The sequence below is a fragment of the Manihot esculenta genome, chromosome 9 (assembly GCF_001659605.2).
Source record: "Manihot esculenta cultivar AM560-2 chromosome 9, M.esculenta_v8, whole genome shotgun sequence".
NCBI lineage: Eukaryota > Viridiplantae > Streptophyta > Magnoliopsida > Malpighiales > Euphorbiaceae > Manihot > Manihot esculenta.
The window spans coordinates 30,718,921-30,732,733 of record NC_035169.2 but is presented as its reverse complement, the minus strand read 5'-3'; the positions used below and the strand labels follow the sequence as shown (position 1 = coordinate 30,732,733).

The 13,813-nt window shown below is 26.0% G+C and overlaps 1 protein-coding gene across 1 annotated transcript; it reads right to left on the bottom strand.

Moving 5' to 3' along the window:
* Positions 1-5,965: 5,965 nt before the first annotated feature.
* On the bottom strand, positions 5,966-8,219 carry LOC110622714 (jasmonate-induced oxygenase 2). Its single transcript, XM_021767316.2, has 3 exons — positions 7,522-8,219; positions 6,478-6,811; positions 5,966-6,401 (listed from the first exon to the last, which is right to left on the bottom strand). The coding sequence occupies exons 1-3, from the start codon at positions 8,028-8,030 to the stop codon at positions 6,156-6,158; spliced, it is 1,089 nt and encodes a 362-aa protein (XP_021623008.1). The 5' UTR covers positions 8,031-8,219; the 3' UTR covers positions 5,966-6,155.
* Between the last annotated feature and the right edge of the window lie 5,594 nt (positions 8,220-13,813).

Genomic DNA, 13,813 nt, shown 5'->3' with positions numbered 1-13,813 from the left:
TAAATTACTAATCACCATATATAGAGAATTTTGGTGATTTCTACACGGACTGAGCCCTACAAACTAAATTCATCTCCTTTTACTCACACGTTGTGCAGGCAGATTTAGCAGGTGGCCTACTAATGTAAACATGCATGCACACAATTTTAGTTAGAATTTAATTTCCTTTATGAAAAAGATTCTTTTCTCTCTATAAATCAGGGATGAAATCGTTCACGTGGGGAAATGGAAGTGGCAACCATATGAAAATCGTTTGTTGGTGGTGGAGACATTAAGAATTGAAGGTGAAGTTTGAATAGCAATGGTCCATTTTGCTGAGAAGGAACCCAGTTGGCCAATATCAACTTTAGCATACGGGAAGTTACACTTGTCGGAACACATATGTCATCTTTTCACATGTCCAAATCTCAAGATGCTAATGATACCACATATGAAAACCCGCAATTTATTTGATGGGAGTAACCTGATTAAATAGTTTAAAGTTTCTAAAAAGTTTTAAAATTGTCTTACATTTGTTTTAGATTTCTTAAAAAGTTAAAGTATTCTTTTTTAACAGAGGATAAATAATATATATTTTTAAATTTAATTAAATTATTTTTAAAAAATAATTCGAAAAAATCTTTATTTGCATCAAAGTATTTATACAATTGATTAATAGAAAGTGATCAATATGGTTTTGCAAGTGTGGTCTTTTCTGATTTTAGTATGAATTGGTTGGATGCATGCATCTGGATATAAAAAAAATTATATTAAAAACCCACCTTTATTATTAGGTAAATTTGGTGATTTTTGTTTAGTTGATACAAAGAGTAAAGAATTTGATTTTGAATACAATAATTTTTAGTTTTGTTTAAAAAAATTAAATAATTAATTTAGACAAATTAGATAGGCTTGATATGAGAAAAGAAAACTCAATTTGATAAGGGAGAATATAATATGTAAACTATATTTGTAAGTACGATTTGTGTATATATTCGTTTAAATTAAAATTAATATATTATTTAAAATTATAATAAATTTTATTAAGATATGATAAAATGCAAATATACATATATATTAATTTATACATTTACATGCATATAAAAATTTTACTTACCTGAGTTAGGGCAATAGCTTGGCTTTTAAATTAGATATAATTGACCAAATAGAAAAGTTTAGGAGCTGAGGTTGTACCACAGAGCATAGAGGGAAAAAACAGTGGGATTTCCCAAAACATTACCCAAAAGCTTTGCTATTTTTAATCCCTAAATGCCATTGCCATTTCCAAGAAGCCAAAAGCATTTTGGATTTTTTTTTTTTAAATAAAAGTTAAGGTGAACTTTTTGACTGCTTTAATTCTTTGCCCATTATTTGGTGATTGAGGAAAAAAAATATTTATTTCAATTTTTAAATGCTTTTATGATTTTTTTTTCTTTTTATATACAACTAAAGGACTATTTTGTTTATTGTCAACATTTAAAAATTTATTAAAATTTTACTATTTTGTACAATTAGACTTTGAGTTCCAATTCTAATTAATAAGATAAAAAAATAAATTCAGTTATTAATTGCACTAGTTTTTGGAGTTTTTGTTATTATTATTTTTCATGGTAAACTTAAGATTTTCTTTTTTGTTGGAACTTACTATTTAAATTAGGTGGCAAATAGATCGGATATTTTGCATGGAGGCTCATTTTGGATTTCATCCTCTTAGAGAAAGTTTTATTTCTAACTATTAATTTTGTAAAAAGGATTTAAATAAAATTTTTTATAAAACCATACCCATTTCAATTTTTAAAATTAAAATAAATTATATTATTTATATAAAGAGAATTGATAAAAAAAATCAATTAGATTAAATTCTTCTAAAATTCTTATTTCTACATACTTAAAATATAAAGAGTTGGCGAAATTTTGAGTTCGAGTCTCTTATCTATCTTTCTTAAAATATTCACTTTTATAGTAATTACCATTCATAATATAATTGATAAATTATATAATGAATTATAATTACTATAAAAATAAATATTCTAAGAAAGATAAATGAAGCGATAATAGAAAATAAACACGTCATAATTTTTTACAATAAAAAAATTAAAAACTTATGTTCAAAGTTGATATAAAAAAATCTTTTTGATATAACTGGTCCATTATTATTTTTTAAATAAAAACTTTTGAAAAATGGTGGGGAAATTAGTTGACTCATAAAAAAAAAATACACTAACATTGTTAAATTCCATCGATGAAAAAACATAAGCTCATAAAATTAAACAAAGAATAATCATTCTTAGTGAATTTTGTATTATGAACTGAGCCCATCCGCAACCCGACAACGCTGGCAATAAATAAGGTAAAAAATTATTTATGTAACATGATGATTGATGACCGCCGGAACAGGGCGAGGTCCGGTTCTGAAAAAGGATATAGTACGTCAGTTACCTATAAAAAGTCTAGTTTGGTGATGTGACAGAAAATAAGGGATGCGAGTTCATTCACTTCACAGTTTTGTCAGCATGCGCGTCTGAAAAATTAAATGACCATTTAATATAAAAATGTGTTTTGATCTATCCATACGTGCGGACCGAGTGATATAAACAGATAGCACTGTAGAAAGATAATTATACATCACTAGAAATAAAAGAAAAATAATACAAAGAAAGAGGTGTGATCCTTCGTAACTAAACTTAGCTGTAAATTTTATTTTTTAAATTTTAGAATATTAATTATATTTTTAATTAATTATGTTATAATAACTGGATAATTATTTTTATTTATTTAATATATTTTAATAATAAATATTTTAATTTTATTGGTTGAGAATATCACATCATTTATACCACTGAATAATTTTTGGAAGCCTAATATTTTTTAAAAAGATATCAAATTTGATATTTAACATTTGAAAAAAAAATATAAAAATATATTGTAAAAAATTTTGAAAAAAAGAATTTCAAAAAAAAAATGGAGATGTGTGAAAAAGAAATATGATAGTGAAGGAGGGGGAGAATTCAAAAAAGAAGGCTTCATATGTGGATTGCATTTTCATTCTGAAATAAATATTATTATTTTTAATAAAAAATATTAATTTAATTTAAAATTTGAATTGATTGGATGAACTCAAAAAGAAAATCTTCAAATTCAGTAATACAAACGGCTCTAAATTGAACACTTAATTTTTTGAATAATTCACGTTCGAGTAATTTCAATTTTATATAAAATTTAATTTAAACTAAAATAAAAAAATGTATCATAAATAATTTAAAATATAAATTAATTATAATAATTAATAGAAATGGTTGTAATTAATAAAAAATGGATAGTTTGAGCTGCACACGACAAGTGGGCTGGATTAAAAAAAAAAAAAAAAAAAAAAGAGAAAGCTAAAAAGTTAGAAAAATGAAAGAGTAAGATGTTTGGGAGAAATGAACACAATAAAAACGTGGGTGCATTAATCCTGTTTCCGTTTTCAACCAGACAACCAGCAAACCCTACCTCTTCTTCTAGTCTTCTTCGGTGTACTCCACTACACTTTTCATTTTTTAACTTAAAAGTTATGTAGGGATAGGTCATAGGAGATTCAACCACTTAAATTTAAAATATTTTAAATTTATTTTAATATATTTAATGTCCAACTAAATTTAACAAATACTTAATTTAAGTATTTAAATATTTAAAAATTATATAAATCGATAGAAATTCAAACAATTAAACCAATCGCTGATATCCTCGACTAATCCCATGCACCTCGTCTCTTTTGCTTATTAATTACATTAAATTTAAATTATCTGTTTTTGTCCCATCAAAGATTTTCTATTCAAATTGGAAATTAGCTAGGTTGTTTCTAACAATATGTAAAAATATCTTTTTTTAAATATTAAATTTTTTATTATTTAATCGTAGTTTTAAAAATAAAGCTTTCCGATCAAATTTAAAAATTCTCAGATTAATCAAAAAACTAAAATCGTTTCCCTAAACTTTATTTTATCGTATTTTATCATTTAATTTTTCAGATTGCCAAATAATATACCTTTTCGATATGCATTCGTTTTCATGTTATATTAATTTTATATAACTCTTCAATGTTTCCAAATTATATAATTAAAAATGAAAAAATAAATAGAAATACAATCGAAATTATTATTCATTTTTTTATATTATAATAAAATATAAATTGATTGTTTTAATTTTATTTTATTTATAAAAAATTTAAATTTTTTTTAACAATTAATAAAATTTAATTTTTTAAAATAAATATAATTAAAAAATTATTAATATTACTAAAAAAAAATTATACGACGTAGGGATAATAAATAGTTTATACATCTAACTGCTTTAGACTAGACTACGAACAGGCTGGTGCTTAAATTATACTTAAAAAATTTATGTATTTAAGTTTTTTTTTTTTAAATATTATTTAATCTTTATAATGGAGAGAACTTTATTAATTGGTTTTTTTATTTTTAAAAATATATTAAAATATTCTTAATATTTTTAAAAATTTATTGATTAATTTTTTATTAATTTTAATAGTTAAATATTTTATTATTTATTCTTTAAAATTTTAAAAAAATTATTAATTAATCTCTATATATCAAGATATTTCAGACTTATTTATAATATTTAATAAATAAAGTTAATGGAGAGAATATTTAATAGATTTATTTAAAATATTAGAGATATTTTAATATATTTTTTAAAATAAATAAATCAAATGGTTTTCCTATATTATAAGAGCTATTTAGTAAATTTTTTTTATAACAACATTTTTCTATAGTTCATAATGACACTATTTAAAATAAAATTATATTCCTTTTATTTCATAATTTTTATTTTTTTTTATTTTAAAATTATTGTTGATTTTTTTATATTATAATAATATATAAATTAATAATTATAATCTTATTTTATTTTATTTTATTTTCAATAAATTTATCAAAATAACTTTTAATCATTAATAAAAGTTAATGTATTTTTTTTTAAATAAGAATTGAGAAATTGGGAAAGTAAGATCCGAGATCTCTTAAATTTATTTAAATACACTTATTACCACCAGATTATAAAATGAATACAATTAAAAAGTTAATAAAATAAATTGTATTTTATGTGAAAAAATAAAATTAATAAAAATTATGAGATTTAGAAAGAAAATTTCATTATTGATGAATTTAAAATTAAAATTTTATTAATTTATCTTTCAGCCCATATAAGATATAATTGAGAAATTTATGCCCCAAAATATTATTTAAAAAATTAATATATCATTTTTTTAAATTATAATTTAAGTTAACTGAGTTAATACAAACACGTAATTGAGCTTGTGGTTAAATCATGCAAATCATCATGTTAACTCTCCATTAAATATTTCTTAATTTTTTAAATTAATATTTAAATTTTATATGGATTAAAATAGTAATAGATTGCAATTGAGATTAATCACTTCCAAAAAAGAAGATAAATAATTGGCATGTTTAATTTATAAATTAAATTAATAGGACAAAATTAAAATACATTTACTCCACAACTAGCTAGCTAGCTATTTTGGAAAACTTTGTTACTTTTCAATATATTCTACTCCTTTATTTTACTTTTCAATATAGTCCAAATTGAACTAAAATCAAAACTTAATTTCTGATTTTTTTTAAAATTAAACTACCATAATATTTTCACGTGATAAAAATAATAATATTGGAATACATGCACACAATTAATTAATAAATATTCCTTTTGGTCACTTGATTTATCCAAAATTATATCTCGTGTTGAGAAGACTAAAAAGTTTTTTTTTTTCAATTTTATCCTTATTTTTACTAAATATAATATTATAATTTTTTAAAATTTATTTTATCATTCACTTTTTTTATATAAATCGATAAATATATTAGAAAAGTTATTTTTTTTTCTTGCAATGGGATCAATACACTCCGACTTATCATATAACAATAATATTTTGAAAAAAAAAAAAGAGCTTAGTCTCTTTGCTAATGGCTTTGAAAAGCAATGATCACCATCATATTCATTAAATTTGATCATAAATCATCATCATCATCATGACATTCGATCCACTAACACGAGTTGTAGTGTACATACATACATATATATATATAGAAAAAAAAAGATAGAGAGTTTTTTTTTGCCTTTTCTAATTAAGTCTTCAAACCGATCCCACGTAGATATGATCAAGAGCGCTTCAAGGATTCCACTTGTTGCTTCCCACATGGACCCTTTGTCCTAATGTAAAGTCTATACTCATCAAATGTCATTGGTTGATAGAGAGCTGGCTGGTCCTCTGTCACCAGCTCCTTCGTAGGTTCAATCAGCAGATCACTCTTAGGGTTATAGAAGAAAGCAAGGGACACTCGATCTTTATCAGAGTTCACAATCACACGATGCTCTACGCTCTTGTAAATAGCATTGCTCAGCACCTGCATATTTATTACAGCAATAATCAGACGAGGTCCCATGACTCATGAATACAAAACTTGTCAACAAAAAACCAACCTGAATTTGATCTCCTATGTTGATAATGAAGGCATTTGGGATTGGTTTAACGGTAAGCCAACAGTCCCCCCGACGGACTTGGAGTCCGGCGACATTTTCGTCTGGCAGAAGAATGGTCATGCCACCTGGGTCGGAGTGTGATGAGAGACCAAGTGTAAGGTCTGGCTGAGGACACTTGGGGTAGAAATTCACCCTCAAACAAGCACCAACGTTGTCATCTCCACCAAAAGCTTTTATAAGGTGGTCTTCTTCCAGGCCAAGGTTCTTAGAAAATACCCTCATGAGTTTTCCACCAAGGCTAACCACCTCGGAGCCATATTCAGCTACCAATTCCCTGCAATATCAGTATGCCCAAATTGTTAGAGCAAGCATTAGTTTCAGAAGAAGCAATGGCAGAAATTACTCAAACTGTGGAGTTGTAACTTCAATAATGTAAGAAATCACATGGTTGGTTTCGTACAAAAACCGACAAGACATCATACGAGAAGGCGATGTGTTGGGTTGATAATTTAAAAAGCTTCACCTACCAGCAATGATAATATATATAAAACGCAAATTATAAGCAAATTTCAATATGGATCAGCGATTACCCTCTAAGCCTGTCATTTATAGACAGCCAAAAGAATCCATTAGTGCTTTTTAGGTAAAAGGTGCCATGTATTTCTGAACTTTGGGGTCATTTGATTGGATCATCTGCCTTTTCTTTTTCCCATGTGAAGGATGTTGGCTGTACTTATAAAGTGCTTAACAATAAAGCAAAAAATCCAACGTTGCCCAAACGGAACATCTTTTTCGTATAAGACCATATCAACTTAATGCTAAAAAGAATGTTAGAAGGATATCATCACTTGTTTTTAGCTTGTTCGACGAAATTAAGATTATGAATAATTTCATTTGAGACAAAATAAATTCAGGACAATTCTCTCAATCCCATGAAAGTAAATTGGTTAATAATTAAATCTATAGGAGCAGAAGTGGTCAAAGATACTTTTAACGAACATTAACAACCTGGAGAGTTTAAAGATATAACACACACGTACGCACCTGCAAGAAGCTGGCACTGCAGGCCACTTGCTCTGATTTCTCAGCGAAACTGGCATATAATGAAGAAAAAAGTAATCGCTCCAATCAAGTTTTGCCCCTTTCTCAACTCCCAAACGGCTCCCGTATCCCTCATAAGTAGCTGGAGAATTTGCGTACTCCTGCTTCATTTCCAGCGGCTGGTTAAAAAACTCTCGCCAGACCTCTCGCATGCTCTTCAGAAGCTGAGGTCTAACACCGTGGTTCACTATTTGAAAGAAACCCCAGTTGCGACAAGCGAGGGAAATACTCTTCAGGGTATCTAAACGGAGAGTTTGATCATCGGAGAAAACGTTCTGGAAATCAATAACCGGAATGTTAACCTCGGTTTGAGCAGTAAAAATATTGTTATTCTTGAGCGAGGGCCTCAGAGATGGTGGCTTCACATAACGCTGTGGGATTTGGCGGATGCCGCTTTCAGACAAAGACTGGACACGGACAACGGGTTCAGGCCAACTCTGCAAGCAATCCATGTTAGCTCGAAAGGAGAATTGTGAGGTGGTGGTGGTGGGTAGGAGGTTGAAGCTAAAAGCTTCAGGTATAAACAACGTGAAAATTATGGAGCTATTGAGAGAGAGAAGAGGAGATTGAGATGTGGGTATGGTGAGTGGAAGTGAGACGTCTATATATAGGAAGCGAAGGAGAGTTAATTCCGGCGCCGTGAAGAACTTGTTTTGCTCATTATATTACAGATATTTAATCACCATAATCATTAGCTTGCAATCTCTCTCTGTTCATTCTCACTTGCAAGCTTATATAATTAAGAAAAGGACAATCTAAGTTGGAGGGTTCTGGAGGTAAGAGTCTCACCATAGATTTAAGTTTGCTTATCTATTTGATTTTGAAAAAGAAAATTTTTGTGTAGGTATATTTTTTTACGATAAAATAAATAAATTATTAAGTGTATTCGATGAGCGTATTCTTTAATTTACAAAAAAAAAAATATTTATATTTATTTTTCTAAAAATTTATTTATTTAATTAATTAATATTCATAATATATTAAAATATTAGATATGTTAATTAATTAATTAATGAAAAAGAGAGAGAAGGCAGTAGTGGGATTTTGTGTTGGCAGCAGGCAGATAAAGGTAAGTTTGACTACAGAAGGTCAGCTAATTGAAAGGAAGAGTGATTTTACGCACGTGGCTTCTATCAATAGACAATTTTAGTGAGTGGCAACTGAATTTTCCTCTTACATACGTGGCTTCTATCTATTGTCTACTTTCTTTTGTGCTTTGATACCACACTGCGGATGTTGGAGCTGCGGGTAAAAAACACTTATTAGAAAATATAAAGCTCTCTTTAATTAATCTTAATATATTTTAAATGATAATTTTTCTTAAAAATACTCTTTTACCCTCCAATCCTCATCCCCAGATAACAATTCTGTGCTCCTACCCCAAATAATAATAATAAAATGAATTATGATAAATAAAATAAAATAAAAACACAGAAACAAACAGAATAATTATTATTATCATATGATAATTTTAAAAAAATGCTCTTAAAACCGATATCATAAAATTTAATATTTTTATTTTATTTTTAAAAATATGTTTATTTCTATGTTTTTATTTTATTCTATTACATCATAATTTATGATTTTTTATTAATATTTGATAATTTTAAAAAAGTATGCTCTTAAAAATTGATATGATCAAAATAATTTTTTTACTTTATTGTTTTTGTTTTCTTTTATTTCAAAAATAATATCTATTTCTACATTTCTTTTATTTGATTATATCATACTTTTATTATTGTTTGATAATTTTAAAAAATTATGCTCCCAAAAAGTGATATAATAAAATATTTTTAATTTTTATTTTATTTTGAAAATAATGCTTATGTCTACATTTTTCTTTCATTTTATTATACTATAATTAATGTTATTATTATTGCGGGATTGGATAATTTTAAAAATTATTCTTTTATTTAGAAAAATCATGTTTATTTCTATGTTTTCCTTTTATTTTTATTATATCATAATTCATGTTTGTATTATTATTATCATTTGATAATTTAAAAATAATGCTCTTAAAATTAATATAATAAATAATAAAATAAATTTTTTTTATCCAAATGAGACGCAAAATCTGAGTAAACTAATAGACTATAAAATAAGAGATAAAGAGTTTACTCTATCTCACCACCAAAGTGAATATTATCTCCATATCTAATATAGAGATTCAAACTCGACATGTTATTCTTTTTTATATTTTAAAAGTGAAGTAAGACCAATTAATCCAGCAATTTATTGATCGGTATAAATAAATATTAATTAAAAAATTAAATTTATTTTTAAATTATATCGTGAGAGTTAAATATATTAAATTTTAATTTTCGATTTAAATTATTATTAAAAATCCAACAAATCGAAATAAAATTAAATAGACTAACTATAGTATAATCCACACTTTAAAATCATGATAATTGATTGTTTTATTTAATTTTTTTAATGATAATTTAAAAATAAATTTAAATAACAATAAAATTTAATTTTTTTTATTAAATTCATATGGATAATATACTTCTTATACGGTATTAATATTTCTAAATCAATTACGTGGACGGATAGATTTTTTTATGAAACTTAGACTTTCGCTCATCACTAAATAATATTATTTGTAATTTTTTACGATTCAAACGCACGTAGACACACAAATCAGTAATAAAATTGGATTATGAGTTAACCTACTTTATGAATTCTAACTTATTTGAAGTAATTTTTTTAATTTGTAAATAAAGCCAAACAATAATTAACTTTTAATTTTTTTATCTATAAATAAATTTGACTAATTTATAAAGTAAATTCAAAATTTTAAATTATATTATTTGGGTTACTGTTATTTCTGATATATATTAAAATTTTGAACCTTATCTTTAGTATTTGGATTCATAATCTAAGTCAAACTGCTAGAACTAAGTAAGTAGGAATCTATGGGATTAGAGATGAGGTGGAATTTTTTTTATAAAGCAAAAAAAAAAAAGAGAATAAAAATACTAGAAGTAATAGACAGACTTCTTCAATGAACTTTTGGACTAATTATAGAAGAGAAAAAACAAAAAACAAAAAACAAAAGAGAAATTAAGGGGGAATCATTTATTAAGTATATGGCAAAAGCATTTGGCAAATTGTCAACTATCTTGTTCACATGTCAGCAGCCCCTTTTTTGGTGTTTATCTAATATAAATTCCACCTTAATAAAAATAATTTAATAATTATTTATATACAAATTCATCTAGAATTTTTTTACAATATCTATTACTCAGAGCTCGCCCTCGCCTATAGGGACTTCTAAATTATGTCTCATTAGTATTCGATGGTATTGTTTTCGTGACTCACCTTGCGCTCATTTCAATCAAGTCAAAGAGTACTTGATCATTCAAATGACCTATATTTTGGGTGATCATTCAGTTGATTCGATTTAAAATTGAACTGAATTGAATAAATCGAACACTGAAATTTTAGTGTTTATAAAAATTAAACCGAATCGATTTTGATTAAAAATCAAATCGAATCGAACCGGTTTGATTCAGTTTAATTCGATTCAGTTTGATCGATTTTAATTTTTAATAATTTTTTTATTTTTTACACTTTATTTTTAATATTTTAAAATTTAATTAAAATATTTTAATATTAATATGATTTAATTTCTCTATATTATTGAAAAAACATATTATTATCACTAATCGATTCAGTTCGATTTTTTTAGTTTTTTCTGATCAAAATCAAACCGAACCAAAATAATAAAAAATTTTAAAATTAAAAATCGAATCGAACCAAAATGTATAAAAAACCGAATTAAAATTTCAAATCAATTCAATCAATTTTTTAATTTGAACCGAATACTATTCACCCGTCTCGCCCTTAATTAATCGAGTTTACCATTATCATATAACTATTAGTCTTTGTTCACCCACAATTTCTAAAATTCCTAAAAACAAGACAGTAACTCTAAATTTTATAAAAAATAATAATTAATTATATCACTTTACGGTATAAAAATAATTAAAATATAAATTTTAAAATATATAATTTTAAATATTCAAATTACTTTATATTAAATATTACACTCACTCATATTTATAGTCTATTAATTTAAATATTAAAATAATTATCGATAACAATCGTAAGTATATATACAATTAGTAATCTTCAATATAAATAATTCATAACCAATTAATAATTTATTTTATTAATAATTTTTTTATAATTTAATTAATAAATTTCGTCTATTATTTTTTATTTTTTATAATATGTTTAATTATTTATTAATTTTGTTTTTAAAATGAAAATTAAGCAATTGAATTTTTTTAAAAAACTAAAATAATCAAATAGCTAAAAATTAAAAATTAAAATAATTCAATTCAATTTTTTATCAGACTTAAATTTTAATCATCCTACAAAATTATATAATTTTAATATTTTCTCAGGTCATGGTTTATTGCAAAACGCACAAATAACTTCATTGTGGGTCATGCTTTCCACAATTAGATATCGGCTGTATTATTATGGGTTTTGTCTCTGACAAATCAGAGCCGATGTTGTGGGAGCTTTATGTCGGATTTGTGGTTTATAATTTTTGAGTTTGTTTTGCAGTCGTGTATTTGCAGGTCGCTTTCTTCAGCTATTTGGAAGGAAGCGAGGTTGTCCCGACTGAGGATATCTCAGAGATCTACTAGTCGGCCGATTTTTTCTAATTGAAATGCTGTTGATCAACCCTATCCACTTATCATTTTTCACAACACAGAGATTGAGTTCATTGGTTAGAGATGGTTGTGGGTCAGATTCTTGCATATTAATTGAATTTTATTAGAATAAATTCTGCAATAACAAAAAAAAAATAATTGAATAATGTTTATCTTCTCCACCTCTATCGACATATGTGTGTTTATATACATATTAGAAAATTTTATTGAGACAACTCCTAAAATTTTTATATTAATCAATTAGTATTAATTAATTTATAATTATATAATTTTTTTTATTATATAATTTTTTTGATTATATAATTTTTTTAATTATGTAATTTTTTTAATTATATAAATTATGTTCAAACTCTAACACTACCCTCAAACTGGAATATAGATGTTTATCATATCCAACTTGTTAGAAAAATATTCTATTTAAGCCTCATTTAATTTTTTGGTGAGTAGATCACCTAGTTGCTCTCCTATCTTCACATAACTTATGAAAATTAAATTCTCTTGAATTTTTTTACGAATGAAATGAAAATAAACTTCAATATACTTAGTTCGTTCGTAGTATACTAGGTTGGAAGTGATCGGAAGAGCAGCTTGATTATCATACCAAAGTTTCAGGGGTGACGCAACAACTAAACTAACTTCTTTCAACAGATCATTTATCCATAGAATCTTGCAAGTTGATTGAGTCATAGCCTTGTATTCTGACTCGACACTGGATCTGGATATCACATTTTGCTTCTTACTTTTTCAAGACACTAGATTTCCTCCAACAAACACACTGTAGTCTATAGTCAACCTTCTATCACTTTTAGATTCAGCCTAATCAGCAGCTGAAAAACACTCAACTGCAGTATGCCATTATCAGTGTAGAGTATACTGAGTTATAGGGTCCCTTTTAGATAACATAGAATTTGTTATAGAGCAGTCCAATATTTCATCGTAGGAGCATACATGAATTGACTTACGACGCTTACTGCAAAAGTAATATATGGACGAGTCATCACCATAAGGTAGTTCAGTTTTCCAACCAACTTCTTATATCTCTCTAGATTATCATAAGGGTCTCCGTCATCCTTTGTGAGACATATATTAGAAATCATTGGTATGGTACAAGGTTTAGCTCCCAACTTTCCAGTTTCTTCAAGTAAGTCAAGGATATACTTTTTTTAAAATAGGAAAATTTCATTTTTACTCCTCAAAACTTTGACTCCTAAGAAATACTTAAATTGACCCAAGTCTTTTTTATGAAAACTCGCATGCAAGAAAGATTTGAGAGAAGAGATCCCTACACTATCATTCCCTATAATGGCAATATTATCAACATATACAATAAGGAGAATAATACCAGTATTTCAATTTCTATAGAAAACTGAGTGATTACACTTATTTTTTTCAATCCAAATTCTTGAACAACTTCACTGAACTTGCCAAACTATGTACAAGGACACTGCTTCAAACCATACAAAGATTTATTCAAATACAGACTTTTTCATACTCCCCCTAAGCAACAAACCCAGGTGGTTGCTCCATATACACCTCCTCTTGGA